This window comes from Theropithecus gelada, chromosome 1 (assembly GCF_003255815.1).
Source record: "Theropithecus gelada isolate Dixy chromosome 1, Tgel_1.0, whole genome shotgun sequence".
Classification (NCBI taxonomy): domain Eukaryota; kingdom Metazoa; phylum Chordata; class Mammalia; order Primates; family Cercopithecidae; genus Theropithecus; species Theropithecus gelada.
In genome coordinates this window covers 112,808,433-112,824,805 of record NC_037668.1, presented here as the reverse complement: position 1 = coordinate 112,824,805, position 16,373 = coordinate 112,808,433, and the positions used below count along the sequence as shown (strand labels likewise).

General features: G+C 41.2%; 1 protein-coding gene across 1 annotated transcript in view; it reads left to right on the top strand.

Moving 5' to 3' along the window:
* LPAR3 (lysophosphatidic acid receptor 3) overlaps window positions 1-16,373 on the top strand; it is an 80,538-nt gene that overhangs the window by 12,251 nt on the left and 51,914 nt on the right. The window contains exon 2 of the mRNA XM_025405834.1: window positions 15,595-16,351. Coding sequence (XP_025261619.1) covers window positions 15,616-16,351 — 736 coding nt within the window. The 5' untranslated portion in view covers window positions 15,595-15,615. The remainder of the gene's footprint in view (window positions 1-15,594; window positions 16,352-16,373) is intronic.

Below are 16,373 nucleotides of genomic sequence, written 5' to 3'. Positions count from 1 at the left end.
TCACAGCCTGCCATGCTTTCCTTCAGCGTTCAGGTGACCCCAGAACTCCACAGGTCTGGGTGTCCCTTCTCTAACCTCCGTTTTAAATACCCACTCTAAAATGTCCTTTCTATTCTTTGTTCTGACAAACATCCACTATACAGTGGACGAGTAGAAACAAGAAAACCACAATAAAACCTCCCATTCAGAAGAATTGAAGACATGTAACAGGGGCCTAAAAATGATGAAACCCTGCTGGGCAGGAATGATTAAGACCTCCCTGTCCTGGCAGTGGAGTCAGTTTCATGGCTGGTCCATGCTTCCACTCTCTGGGTGGGGCCTCCCAGAAGCCCTGACTTTGTCTTTGTCCCCTGGGAAGTCCTTCCTTGTTCTGTACCCTCTCTAGCCACATCTGAAGGGTGTGGAAAGTGTGTACTCCTTGGGGGAGAATGAACGTGGGCCTTTCCGGGCCAAACTGTGGCTTCCCTGGCACTACAATTCCTTATAAACTTGATAGACTTCTAGTCAGTTCCACAGGTCAGTTACCGCATCCAAATCCCACTCTGGGTCAAGCTCTTAAGCATGACTTATTTTCCAGCTTCTGTGCTTGGCTCATCTCTCTGCCTCTCTTCAGTAGTGTGTATTCTGAGGTCCTCTGAAGGATGGACTTGGGTGGGAAGATGCACCAATACTCTGATCATTACTACAGACCTGCCTGGCATTGTCCCTTGCAACAGTTTACTGAGAGGCCTTTGAGTTAGGCTGAGAGTGGTAATACTATTTTCTGCTCTTTGGACCTACACGTGCAATTGACTTTTCTGATTCTCCAAGGCCCTCCGTTTCTGGACACTGTCCATTCCTTTCCACCTTTGCTTACATACTTGCAAACAAGTCTTGCCTGAGCTCATCTCTTTCTTGTCTAGCTTGCTAAAAGCTGCAAGGAGCAGCCAGAACAAGCTCATGTTCTGTTTCTGTTCAAGCAATTCTCCTGCCTCAGCGTACCAAGTAGCTGACATTACAGGCATGTGCCACCACGCCCAGCTAATTTTGGAAGATGGGGTTTCTCCGTGTTGGTCAGGCTGGTCTCGAACTCCCGACCTCAGACAGTCCTCCCGCCTTGGCCTCCCAAAGTGCTGGGATTACAGGCATGAGCCACCACGCCCAGCCCATGGTGATGTTTTGATACGTGTACTATATAGTGATCAGATTGATCAGATCAGAGTAATTAAATTGCTATAAACATTTCTGAGTGTTTATTCTGAATTTCTGTACTTATTTTCTTGTTGATGGAAACTAGTCCATGGACTACGTGGATTTAGGCTGCCCAAAGGCTTTTCCCTGCTGAGTGTTCAAAGTGGATCACAGGCCTGTTTATGTTCCAACTTGCAGGTAGGGAAAGGAGCACGGAGGAGGGCACCTTCATCGTTTTGGGGCCGACCTGGCAGCAGCACACTTCATTTATGCTCACGTTCCAGTGGCAAGAACCTAGTCACACAGCCAGCCTAGCTGCAAGGAGGCTGGAAAACCGAGTGTCCAGTTGGGCATCCTGGTGCCCAGCTTATAAAACCCATTACTCTGTAAGAAAAGGAAAACGTGGGCTGGGCGCAGCGGCTCACACCTGTAATCCCAGCATTTTGGGAGGCTGACGCGGGTGGATCACAAGGCCAGGAGTTTGAGACCATCCTGGCTAACACGGTGAAACCCCGTCACTATGAAAAATACAAAAAATTAGCCGGATGTGGTGGCGGGTGCCCGTAGTCCCAGCTACTCGGGAGACTGAGGCAGGAGAATGGCATGGGCCCAGGAGGCGGAGCTTGCAGTGAGCCATGATCACGCCACTGCACTGCAGCCTGCGCGACAGAGCGAGACTCCATCTCACAAAAAAAAAGAAAAAGAAGAAAAAGAAAATGTGATTTAGCAGTCTATCCTGCAGAATGTAAAGTGAAATAATAATACATAGAAGTAATTACAAAAGAAGCCCCAGGGCAATATGCAATGATGGGCAAATGAGTTAGAACAGCTGTGAGTTTAGTGTCATACCATCCATTGCAGGAACTTCTTAGAAATGGAGCCTGAGGTCCTGCAGCTTCTTTAATGTAGCCTGAGGGTTGAGGCCAGAGGTTAACCATGCAAAGTTCAAGTGAGAAGAGGCTAAGAACCATTCTCAGTGGGAAAGTTCAGAAACCAAATACCTAGGTTTGGAGCCGAGTTTGAATTCACAAAGCTAGGTCCAGAGTGATTGGTCAGGAGCAGATTCAAAGGCCGGGAACGCTATAGTAGTCAGGACTTAAATGGGGCCTTAGGGAAAGTGGCTTCAGCAGTCTACCCTGAGCCCAAGAGAAACACCAGAGAGAGGGAGAGCGAAGGGTCCTAGCCAGTGTAGTTTGGACGGAGGCTTTCCAGTTCCAAACCATCCTGCCAACTTGCCAATGCTTTATTACAAACAACCCCGGGGTCCTGAAGTCACCATGATTTTATCCTCTATGTTAAAATCCTGGTGTTTAAAGTTGAAACTTTTTTCCTTATGGTGGCCCCACTATCTTCCAACAGCTGAGCTGAGGTAGGTTGAAAATTCATTTGAGAGTGCATACATGCCGCCCTCATGGTGCCTTTCTTCTTGTTTTAGCTCCAAGGCACACTGGGTTCCTGACATGCAAGTGGTAGCTTAGCATGAAAGAGAGGGCGAGAGAGGTGTCAGGGCTTGTGGTGGTTATTTGGGGTCATCCATATAGAGGAAATAATTTAAGCATTAATATTTTTGGTAGAAGAGAATTTAAAGGGAAAAGAAGAGAGGGCTGAGAACTAAGTCTAGAAGTGTCTACTATTCAAGTCTGGTGGAAGAACAGGAGACAGGAATACTGAGGACATTGGGAAAAACCAAGAGAGGCAAGTCACTGAGGCAGCAGGAGGGGAGTTTGAAGAAGGGAATAACTGTTGTCAACTTCCACAGTGAAACCAAAGAAAAAAAGGCTGTAAACAGAAGATTTAGGAATTATTCAATCAAATTGAATATTTAAAAAAAATTTCATGTCAGATTCTGTTTGTGGTTCAAAAATCAGAGAGACAGAAGGATACCAGCCCTGTTCCTAACAAGTTTAGAAGTGAGTTAAGTCAAATATTTAATAAAATATGTTGAATGTCATGTGAGGTCATAAGTATTTCTCAGCCTTTTTTTTTTTTCCAAGAATACCCTATACTTGGCTTACTTTTTCTATATCATCCTAACATTGTTCAACACAATTGTCATCAGGTTTCCAAATCCCCTTATAACCAACTAACTGAAAGTAACCAACTAACAACACATGGACTAGAGATTTGTTGTGCATCTACTTACTGCATGCCACTATACTGGACATGAGGGGCACAATCGTGAGTAAGAAACTGTTCTTTTCCTTAAGAAGCTCATGGTCTGGTGATAAAGGCTGACACGCAGGCAGAGAATGCGTATACAGTGCAACATCAGGGGACTCCCCACCCCACCCCATGGCTGAGAGTCTGAATCTAGTAAATAAAAATCCGCTTTAGGAGCATCAATGTAATGTGTAAAAATTCCAGTTGTGAAGATTAGAGAGGTTCCAAAGTTGAGGATTGCCTCTGATCTTCCCCAAGCATGTTTGTATTCAGATTGGGAGGAGCAGGTGAAGGAGCAGAGGTTAAGAATGCTACAATGAAATGAGGCTGTGGAATATGGAAGAGCTTATTCCTGAGCCCCCTTCTCTGTGCTCTGAGACCCCAAGCTGCTTTGTCTACTTAGGGACTATGTCTGACTTATGTCCCCAGGGTCTAAAGATCATCTGCTGTGATAGTAGTTCCTCTAAGGCTGCAGGCAACAGAGCTTTTCTGAGAGCAACACTTACCCAGCATCCCCCATGGCTGGCCAGTCACTGGAAACACCACTGTGTAGGATGAACCATCGTGCACACCCAAGTGCAGCTCTGTAGCTACATTTGCATTGCTTTTGCCTTGCATCTGGCTGCAGCATCCTCTTGGGCTCAGGTTGTCATTACCTTACCCCTTGCCAGACATCATAAGAAAAGTCTATTGCTTCCTTCTCTGTAGTGTCTAAATTGAAATGTGGCTAATCCTTAGAGTTAAAATGTAAAAAATTAAAATGTAAAAGCATGTATGAAATTTCCATGGTGCACAAGGCCGGAATACAGTTAGAGTTGGAACTGATTCTGATTAACACTGAAGGACATTTGTGAGGGAGACTCCAGTATGCAGTAAACCATGGGTAGATCACTCATTTATTGAATCGCTTACTATCTGCAGAGAAATGTACTAGGGTTTTGGTATTTGTGAGGGACATTGAGGACATCAAAAGAATTGTGCTACTGGTCCATGCCCTTGGGAATGGGATGTATTCCCCTTTCTTTCTCTGAGAGTCGTTTTATTTGTAATTAGGAAATATGTACTACATTATTCTAAAATATTTAAGAAAATCCGTAACATGTATGACTTTTCAAATGGCAGTTTTCGTTGTTACTACAATGTACTTTAAAAGACAACTGTAGAGTTCTGCAGAAAAGCGGTAATATAGTCAACCTGGTAACTGGAGTGATGGGGAGGGGATACTATTTACAGAGTGAGGGCAGAGATCGTAGAAACCAACAAGAGATGGTACAGTGTCCCCAAGCTGGAAACAGCAAGGAGTAGTTAACACCTCTCAACCTGAAAGCTAGAGGAGGGAGAAGGGGAGTCTACCCGTATATAGAGGGATGCTTGACAGTGGTTAACCCAGCCAACCTACAGCAACCTGGAGGGGAGGAGGCAGGAAAAATCAGTATCTCAACCTCACTCTCCTCCCACCTTCCAATCTCTTGCTGTGCCTGTCATTGGCAGAAGCTGGAAAGCAAGGAAGCAGTCTCTAAGGGCCAGCCCTGTAGGATACAGGGTAGGGAAGGGAGCTGGAGGATGCATGTGTTGAGATTAGGCACCGCATTCAAATGTGCATTATATTCATTTACATGACCTGGCTACCTTTACTACCAGACAGACATGGGGTAGGAGAGGGAGGCAGGCAGGAGAGGAGGAGTATGAGGTATGAGCCTTCCTCTGCAGTGATGGATGCTGCTTCCTGACCATAGCATTCTCAAGGAGCCCCTCTGGCTTGTTTGTTTAGCACTAACAGTGCTCTTCTGTAGTATCTTTGAAGCTTTGATTAGAAGAACTGTTTCCCACTACAGCTGTAAGCTTTAAAAATATTATTTTCTTTCCTATGTAGAGTTTGAGGATTCAGACAGGCACTAACCTGGGTGTGTATGATCTCCAGAAGCAAGAAGGAGTTGCTGTAGGTCACTGTTAACCTGTTGCTGGCAACAGGATTATTTGGAACAAACCATGTGGAGCAAGAGACTCCTGAGTATCCTTCTCAGGACAGGAGATGGGAGACAGGTCATGAAATGGAGTGAGAAAGGGAATACGGTACCACAGTTGGATTAGGACAGACAATTTAAACCAAAATTTTGTCTGTTGTGAATTTTACAATGTAAAGAAATAGAATTTCCTTTTCATGGGAATTTGCCTTAGTTCATTTTCTGATGCTGTAAAACAGAATACCAAAGACTGGGTAATTTATAAAGAAAAGAAATGTATTTCTCAGAGTCTGGAGACAGGGAAGTCCAAGAGCCTGGCACTGGCATCTGGCAAGGGCCATCCCATGGTGGAAGGGTGGAAGAGAGAAGTGAGCATGCGAGACAGAGAGGAAATCTGGCCAAACTCATTCTTTTTAATCAGGAGCCCACTCCTGTAATAACAAATCCACTCTCACAGTAACAGTGTTAATCCATTAATCCACCTCTTAAAAGTCCTACCTCTCAACACTGCTGCACTGGGGATTAAGTTTCCAACACATGAACTCTGGGGGACATATTTATACCATAGTGGAAGTCATTGGTATAAACAAGCACTTTGAAATGTCTCAAAATATGTTTTTGCGTATGACAAGATCCTTTGTATAAGAAGAATATCTCTTTCAGCTATGAATGTTCACACTTTAAAATCTGACATTCTCGGCCAAGCACGATGGCTCACGTCTGTAATCCCAGCACTTTGGGAGGCCAAGACAGGTGGATCATCTGAGATGAGGAGTTTGAGACCAATCTGGCCAACATATGAAAGCCCATCTCTGCTAAAAATGCAAAACCTAGCCAGGCGTGGTGGCGGGTGCCTGTAGTCCCAGCCACTCAGGAGGCTGAGGCAGGAGAATAGCTTGAACCCGGGAGGCGGAGGTTGCAGTGAGCCGATATTGTGCCACTGCACTCCAGCCTGGGTGACAGAGTACGACTCCATCTTAACAACAACAACAACAACAACAACAACAAAATTGATATTCTCAACCCCTTCAAACAGTAAAGCTACTGAAATGTGATTATACAATGGTCTAAGGATTATTTGCTGTATAAAAGACCATGTCCAGTTATATTATGTATAAATAATATTAATTTTAAGCATTTTGATTAGCATATTTTACTTTTCCTGTCCTTTTATGAGTCAAGGGACAAAATGTATTGGTCATCTTTCTAGCCTAATGAGTTAGACAAATATTAAAATTTTATAATATATAAAGCAAACATAAGTAAATATTTGTGTTACGTTTGGATAAACTAAGTCAAGGAATTTGCTGATCACATAAAATTCATCTGTCACCTCTTTTATTTAGTTCAATTCTGTATGTTTTCATGTTTCCTTTCCTGTTTAATGAAGATGCTTAAGACAGTCTTCAGCCATCAGGAACATCAGGGGAACAATATCTTTGATTCTAGTTGTTTATTAAACAAGTCCTAGAGTAGAAGCTGTGTATATATACCAAGGCCTTCTGTAAACCCCACTTGATTGGGAGAGAACAGGAGGTGAGCCCCCTGACGTGCCACGAACTGTCCGCCCTGCCTAAAGGGCTCCGAAACTTGCACTGACTCAAGAACCTGCTTATTCTGCTGAGCTCAGGCTGCAGTTTTCCCTGCGTGTCGCCGTCTCTAAACTGAAGATGACCTGAGATGCTTAAGCTTTGCATTTGTATTAAGTATTTTTCCAAGCACACCCATTGTACGCTTGCCTCTTTGTGGCTTCTCCTCTTGGAACCTCTGCTGACCATGGAGACTTTGTTGCTACATGAAACAGGATCTAGATCAGAGCAATTTTAGGTGTCCGAGTTTAAGATTTGTTCTAAAGAGGCCTGGCGCCGTGGCTCATGCCTGTGCCAGCACTTTGGGAGGCTGAGGCGGGCAGATCACTTGAGGTCAGGAGTTCTAGACCAATCTGGCCAACATGGTAAAACCCCGTCTCTACTAAAAATACAAGAATTAGCTGAGCGTGGTGGCAGGCGCCTGTAATCCCAGCTACTCCAGAGGCTGAAGCAGGAGAATCACTTGAACCTGGGAGGTGGAGGCTGCAGTGAGCAGAGATCGTGCCACTGCACTCCAGCTGGGTGACAGAGCAGAGACTCGTCTCAAAAAAAAAAAAAAAATGTTCAAAAGAAACAGAGTAACCAAACTTTAGCAACGCTAAGGGGTTAGCTTTCTCAAGAGAAATGATCTAGAGAATAAAGATACATAAACTGAGTTGTAACCCTACCCTCAACAAGCACCCCTAAAATAAACATATTCGCTTTATCCAAGAATATCAGAGGCATCTCATTCTCAGTTACAGACAATATCTGTTTAAATTTAATCTTGAACAAATTGCCACTTCTCTGTTTATTTTACCATATCAAAGAGTAAAGTAACTGCTCATGAAACATGGGGGCTTTATTTATTTTAAAATTACTGTAGTGTTGTAGAGTCAACCACATGCCTCCTCTTTAAAAATTATTTTTAATATTTGTTTATTTACAGAACAGTCTTCTGTATACGGAAAAATTGAACAGATAGTACAGAGAGTTCCTTTATTATACCCCCTCCCACACACAGTGTCCCTTATTATTAAATCTTACATTACTGTGGTATATTTGTTACAATTAACGAACTGATAGGGATATGTTACTGTTAACTAAAATCTGTACTTTAGATTTCCTTAGTTCTTACCCCTGTCCTTTCGGTGTTCCAGGATCCCACCCAGGATACATATTCTATTTAATCATTATGTCTCCTTAGGCTCCTCTTGGCTGTGACGATTTTTCAGATTTTCCTTGTTTTTGATGATCTTGGCAGTTTTGAGGAGTACTGGTCAGAAATGTTGTAGAATGTTCCCCAACTGCGATTTATCTGATGTTTTTCTCATGATTAGCCTGGGGTTATGGGTTTTTGAGAGGAAGATCACAGTAAACTGTGATTTACTCTCTCATCTTCCTCATGAAGTAACACATCTTATCAAGATTACAGACTAGCAACATGACTTAGCACTGTTGATGTTGACCTTAATCATCTGGCTGAAGTAGTGCTTGTCAAGTTTCTCTGCTGAGACGTCACTAACCCCGCTATCCCCTGCCCCGTTTCCATATTGTGCTCTTTGGAAGGAGGTCCCTGTGTACAGCCTACATATAAAGGAGCTATGCTCCCCCTCCTTTACAGTGGAATATCTGTATTATTTATTTGGTATTCTTCTGCCTGGGAGATTCGTCTCATCTTTCCATTTATTATTTTATTCAATCATTTATTTATGTCAGTGTGGACTCATGGATGTTTATTTATACTTGGGGTTATAATCTGATACTACTTTATTTTGTTGCTTGGATTGTTCTAGCTTTGGCCATTGGATTCCTTTTTTGAAGTATTATTCAAAGAGGAGTCTTTGTTTCTGGTGTTCATACTAATAGGGAGAGGTCTCTGTTGTGAGACTATCCTTCAGAATGACCGTGACTGGTCTGCTTAGGTGAGCTGCTTTTCTGGAGGTAGGGAACCCACTCCTTATACCTCTCAGCTTGCAGGACTTGGAGCCAAGTATACCTAGAGGAATGAATGGGTTGTGAGACCCAAATTGGAGAATATACAGAAGCATAAAGTAATAATACTCAATTTGGGTAAAGGTTAGGGGGCGTATAGGCATGAGTGCACAAGCATACTTCATTTAATTCTACATTTAAGAAGTATTTACTGAGTGCCTAATGTGTGCTGGGCATTGTTGCAGGCACCATAACAACATACATTCTCTGCCTTCCTAAGCATACCTTCATCAGAAACAAGGAAAATCTGAAAAACTGTCACACCCAAGAGGAGCCTAAGGAGACACAATGACTAAATAGAAGTTGGGGGAGATAGACTGTAACCCAAGTAGATAGTTGAGGTAGGGAGAAATGCTGTGGAGAAAAATAAAGCAGGGTAAATGGCTTAAGGGCAGCAGCAGGTAGAGGCATGGGGTGGTCTTTAGAGAGTGGCAGGGAAGGGATCTCTGAGGAAATGAATCTGAGCAGGAATGAGGTAGAGAAATGAGCCCCCTGGGTAGCTTGGGGAAATGGCCTCTGGGCAGAGGGAATGGCAAGTGCAAAGGCCTTGAAACTAATGGCTAAAATGAACCTCCAGGATTTCATGTGGATTTAAATCTTCCATGCTATCCTGATTTTGCCGTTAACATGAATTATTAAAAGGAATTCAGTGAACAGATGTGATTGCTTACCCAGGATTGGTTGCTAGAGTACCAACTAACCTAACATTCTACTCCCATCTGGATAGGGTTTCCCAAGAGGAGAGGACTGGTCTGCATTTGTGAACCATAGAGAAAGAAGATATGCACAGTATTGACTGACCATGTCTTTGATGTAGCATGCTTCTTCCTAGGAGGAAGAAGAGATTGTTAACTCTTCTTGTCTCGTAAGATGTAGCTAGAAATAAAAGCTGCTTGAGTGGTTTTCAAATGTCTTAATTTTCATAATTGTTTCCACATTCTGGGCTGGCTGGACATTTTTTCAGGGAAGCAAGTTTGGAAGAGTCTAAATGAAAGCTTTGCTCATGAAGTTTTCATTTGGATTCCACATATAGACTTTCTAAACCATCATTTTATGAAGTCTTAAATTACTGAAGTTTGAAGTTGTGGTAATTGCTCCAAAGTTTAGCATCTTTTGTTTCTAGGTTAGAACTATCAAACCCTCTAAACCTTTAGTATAAAAACAAACAAACAAAAAACAGCTTGGGATTTGACAGAAGTAAAGTTGAGCAATGCTAACCTCATCCTGAAATTGACCATATTGTATCCTACTTACCATAAAAGTTGAAAACATATTTTCAGAAAAGTGTCTTTTCTACCCTTCTTAGGGTTATTTAAGAAAAAAAAAGAAAAGGCCAAAGGCTATTTAGAATGCCCTCTGTTTTTTATAGTATGGGGCAGTCTTTTAATGTGATTTGATCAGATCATTCTATTTTGGTAATTCTATAACTCTTGTAAGTGTAAATATAGTCCTTGGTTCTGTCTAGCGTTTCACATGCCTGTGGAGAGAAAGTATAGTATTGCAGATAAGAATGAAGGCTGTAGAATGAGGCTGCCTGAATGGAATCCAGGGTCTCCCACTCCTAGTTGTGTGACCTTAAGCAAGGGTGCTTCAGTTTTCTCAAACGCATAATGGGTGTAATAATAGTATCTACATCTTTGTTAGAAGGATACCATGAGATAATCCATGTAAAATGCTTAGTTCAGCACCTGCCACCGATAAGCACTCAAATATTAATAATGAAAAATAGTAATAATAAAGTAGAGCTATTATGTACCTGAAAACACTTAGTTAATAGGCAACAGAGCTCGCTAATTGTCATATTTAGTGATTGATGTATAGGTCAGCAAAGGCATTTCACAGAACCTTTTCATTTTAGACGTGGAAAAAGATAGTGTAGGACAGAGATTCATTCATTCATTCAATAAATACTGATCTCGTAGATATGAGCATAATAGGCAGGTTCCCTGCTCTGCTGGAGTGGAACGGTCTAGGGGTGGGAGATGGACAATAAATTCTTAAACACAAAAGAAAATACTGGGTCACAAGCAACTGGGTAGCTCTGATGGAGGTAAACAAGGGCTCTCTGAGAATGAGAGCTATGGAGCTATCTTGAATTGGTCAGAAAAGTATCTTTGCGGAGGGGACATTTAGGCTAGGACTCAAGTAACTGATTAATTTGTTGAAAATCACAGAATCATGTTTTAAAGGTTAAGGGAGGCCAAGAGATAATAATAAATCAGTCATTTGTTATAAGCTTGCTAAAAGTTTTTGGTAATTTCTAGCTAAGACAAGATGGTAATCTGTAGATGATATGTGCTGGGGAGATCTGTGGTGATGGCATTAGGAAATATTTTATAGGAGAATTGGTGAAAGCTACGTCCTGGTGTGGTCAGGGTTTAGCAAGTCAAGTTTTGGTTATGTGAAGATTAAGTAGAAAACTATTTTATTTTTATTGTCACTGAAAAACCCTAAAGTGTTCTGTGCTCGTAAGAATAAACTGAACATATGCAAATCTTTGAGGCTTTTCCTTTGAACATTAACTTTCATTTTTCAAAGCTATAATTGTAGAAGGAAGATAGAATACATTAAGCAGAATATATGCTCCTAATTAAAAGTCTTGATTTACTTATTACAGAAAATGTGGTAAGAATTTTTTTAAAATGACTTGCAATTCCACCATTCTTAACTATTTACATTTCGAGATTTTTTCATTATCTTTTTCTATATAGTCAACACACATACATTTTTGTTACGTGTATTGTGTAGTAAAGTAATGGCATGGGCTTTTTCTTGTATTACCACAACTTCATAATGGGTATGTTTTCATGGACTGTATAGTATTCCATCCTGTGGAATCACCAATTTCCTATATGAAGTTTTTTTGTCCCATTGCCTGTTTCTCTCAAAAGTAGGATCTGGAGCCAGGGTACAGTGCTCCTTAGTGGGAGTTCTGGCTAATCATAGTTTTTCTGTGATATCTCAACTTTGTAAGACAAAATTGCTTTGCAGTCTCAGGGCAATTTTTGCTAAAAACATGTCTTAAACTGTTTTGGTTTTGACAAGGGACAGTTGAATTTGAAGATTTTTGAAGTGAAAATCATTGAGGTTTTAGTGCTTGATATAATTAAAAATTTGACCACATGTAAGAAATAAAACTAAAATTGTAAGATCCTTCAAAATAAAATTAGGAAAATTTGAGCAGTATTTTTGTAGTGTCTTAATTCCACTGTCTTTGTGACATATTCATCTTTATATTTCTAATAAATTAGTCAAAGATAATATAACTTTTAAATTAGAAATATGTATGTAACATAGTAACATGTAGCAAAGTAAAAACATACATTACTTTTAATTAGAAAAGACACATAATAATTGTATTATTAAAATTTCCCATGTGGTGTCTTAGTCTATTCCTGTTGCAATAAAAATACTTTAGGTAATTAATAAATAACAGAAATTTATTGCTCACTATTCTGGAAGCTAGGAGGTCCAAGATCAAAGCATCAGCAGAGTTGGTGTCTGGTGAGGGCCTGGTCTCTCATTCCAGAAGGGGGCAAATGCTGTGTCCTTTTTGTTTTATTTTATTTTATTTTTGAGACGGAGTCTCGCTCTGTCCCCCAGGCTGGAGTGCAGTGGCCGGATCTCAGCTCACTGCAAGCTGTGCCTCCCGGGTTCCCGCCATTCTCCTGCCTCAGCCTCCCGAGTAGCTGGGACTACAGGCGCCCGCCACCTCGCCCAGCTAGCTTTTTGTATTTTTTAGTAGAGACGGGGTTTCACTGTGTTAGCCAGGATGGTCTCGATCTCCTGACCTCGTGATGTGCCCGTCTCGGCCTCCCAAAGTGCTGGGATTACAGGCTTGAGCCACCGCGCCTGGCCTGCTGTGTCCTTGAATGGTGGTGTGGCAAAAAAGGTCTCACGAGTTCCCTCAGGCCTCTAATAAGGGCACTAATCCCATTCACTTCCCAATTACTATCTATTAATAACTAATTATTATATTATATATCATAATTATTAATTATTATAGATTATATAATATATAACATATAATTATATATTATAATTATTTATTATATATGATTATATATATTATACAATATAATATATAATTATATATTATAATTATTATTATATATGATTATAATATGTAATTGTATATTATAATTGTTATATATGATTATATAATATGATATACAATATGTTATATATTATATTTATTATATATCTATTAATAACTAATAACTAGTAATATCCCTGCAGTTAGGGTTAGGTATCAACATGAATTTTGGAGACACACAAACATTCAGACCATAGCAAGTGGTTCTCGGATTGTTTGTCTTGAATTTCTGTATACTTTCAACATGGTTGAAAGCTGTATTTCTCTTTAAATACTTAAGTTGTATTTCACTAGATTAACACCTTGTATTTAACGCTCATATGCTGCTGGTAAAATTAAAAATATGATCTCTCAGGCTGGGTGTGGTGGCTTATGCTTGTAATCTCAGCACTTTGGGAGGGCGAGGCGGGCGGATCACCTGAGATCAGGAGTTCGAGAGTAGCCTGGCTAACATGGTGAAATCCCATCTCTACTAAAAACACAAAAATTAGCCGGGCATGTTGGCACACACTTGTAGTCCCAGCTCCTCAGGAGGCTGAGGCAGGAGAATTGCTTGAACCCAGGAGACAGAGGTTGCAGTGAGCTGAAATTACACTGCACTCCAGCCTGGGTGACAGAGCGAGACTCCATCTTGGGAAAAAAAAATACTTTCTCTCTGAAGTGCAGTTTGACAAGATATATCAGAAGCCCTTAAATAGATTTATATCCTTTACTTCAATTTGAAATCTATGGGTTATTCCTAAAGAAACAATTGTCTAGGTATATAAAGATTAATGCACAAGAATGCAGCCTTGCTTATAAAAGTGAAATACAGGAAGCAACCCTAATGTCCAGTATTTAGGATTAGTTAAATAAGGTGTGGCCTATTCATATAATACAATATTTTGAAGCTATTAAAATTATACTGTCTGTATTTTTAATTTGGGAAAATTATGATATAGTATAAATATATGATATAGTATAAATATATGATATATGAATTTATTTGATATTTACAGTTAAATATTGGTGACTGTCTGCCAAAGAGAGTAATTTTTATTTCATCATTATGAAAATTGAGTCTTCCTTTCTTGTAATTGAAAGATACTGGAACCATTTGTCTCTTGAGACTACTCCCAGTTTTTTTTTTTTAAGCATATAAAATGATATTTGCCTCCCATTTGCTATGGCCGAAAAGCAATATCTAATTTATGTAAAAGTATCATTATACCATTAAAATATAAATTTAAAAGAAGACTGAGATACATTTCTATTTTGTACTACTTAATATTGTTATCTGGTCTTCTTGATTCTGGTTGTGGTATCAGGTTTCAGAATTTTCAGGAACTTTAAAATCTGGGGACTTCTACTAAGCTTTCACTGTCACAGCTCCCAGAGGGCTGCTCAGTCCCTCTGCCGACTAAATCTCTGGTTCTCCAGGGAATAAGCTGCAGCCTCATTCTCAGTGAGGGAGCAGATGGTCATTCTTCCCAGAAGCTAGAACCCTGACGAAGCCCAGTCTTCTTCCGTAGGACCGTTCATGGCTGTGACCAGACCACTGTGAGGCAGAACACGTGGTTTTCCCCACCACGTGTAGACAGATGGGCATCCGTGGGGCCTCCACCCAGTCCTTCCTTGGCCAGGATCCCTCACTTTTGGGATTCAAGAGATCTTTTACTGAGAGGATTAGTGTCTTCCCTATCTGCCTGATGTCCCAGATTGGGGTCTTCATTCAGACAAGTGTCCCAAGGACATGTCCTCACTTAATGGATTATGTTCTCACATCCACATTGAGTTGGAGATCTGCCCCAATTCCAAATCTCAGTCTTGCCTATGGAAGCCTGATCCTCCACCACCTGCCGTGTTGAGGAATACTGGAAAATCCAGTGAGCAAGTTCACATTGGTGCAGTTTGGGTTAGGAGACTATAAGGAAGAAGTGAACAAAAGGTAAGGAAGGGGGGTACTGGGACCAAAGTCTCCATCCCTGCATCATATAGCTAATACGTGAATATCAGAGTTGTTTCTTGAAACCGAAAGATGGCAAAAGGAGGATCAGGAGTGGAATCAGAAGTTGTAGAAAATTGGTCTTTTGGGGAATCTATTTGGTTATGTGAATGGTAATTCAACTCCTATTATCTTGGGAAGAATGTACCTGGAATTACCAGCCTGCCATTGATTAATGAACATATCCATAAATAACTAATGAACTGGGAGCCAGGAGAAGGCATTAACGTAATGTGTTGTCATTGTTACCAGTGCAGAGTGGATATTACAGGGCTCAGCACATTTGCCCTGTTGATGCCTCCATGATCATTCGTTCATTCATTCATTCAGCCAGCCAGCCAACCCATCAATAATTACCGCCATGAGGCAGACAAAGCAACTGAATCCTAGGGTTATAATGGTGAACAAAATAGAGATATGCCGTCCTAACCTGAACTGCCTAGTCTGGAAAACAAACAATTAAAATGTGAGCTAAATGCTGTGGTAGGAGGTCAGGGGCTATGTCCTGGAGCAAAGGACATTTGCACTGAGACCTGACACTTCAGGTCTTCAACTCCCTTGATGGGAGTTAGCCAGAAGGGGCTTAGAAATAGCAATTGATGGTTTAGTGACTGATTTTACAAATGATATTTGTTTCTTCTTTAAATTTCTTTCTAGGATGTTCACTTCTTCTCCACAATGAATGAGTGTCACTATGATAAGCACATGGACTTTTTTTATAATAGGAGCAACACTGATACTGTCGATGACTGGACAGGAACAAAGCTTGTGATTGTTTTGTGTGTGGGGTCGTTTTTCTGCCTGTTTATTTTTTTTTCTAATTCTCTGGTCATTGCGGCAGTGATCAAAAACAGAAAGTTTCATTTCCCCTTCTACTACCTGTTGGCTAATTTAGCTGCTGCAGATTTCTTCGCTGGAATTGCCTATGTATTCCTGATGTTTAACACAGGCCCAGTTTCAAAAACTTTGACTGTCAACCGCTGGTTTCTCCGCCAGGGGCTTCTGGACACTAGCTTGACTGCTTCCCTGACCAACTTGCTGGTTATTGCCGTGGAGAGGCACGTGTCAATTATGAGGATGCGGGTCCACAGCAACCTGACCAAAAAGAGGGTGACGCTGCTCATTTTGCTTGTCTGGGCCATTGCCATTTTTATGGGGTCAGTCCCCACACTGGGCTGGAATTGCCTCTGCAACATCTCTGCCTGCTCTTCCCTGGCCCCCATTTACAGCAGGAGTTACCTTGTTTTCTGGACAGTGTCCAACCTCATGGCCTTCTTCATCATGGTTGTGGTGTACCTGCGGATCTACATGTATGTCAAGAGGAAAACCAATGTCTTGTCTCCACATACAAGTGGGTCCATCAGCCGCCGGAGGACACCGGTGAAGCTAATGAAGACGGTGATGACTGTCTTAGGTGGGTAAGAAAAAGCCATCAT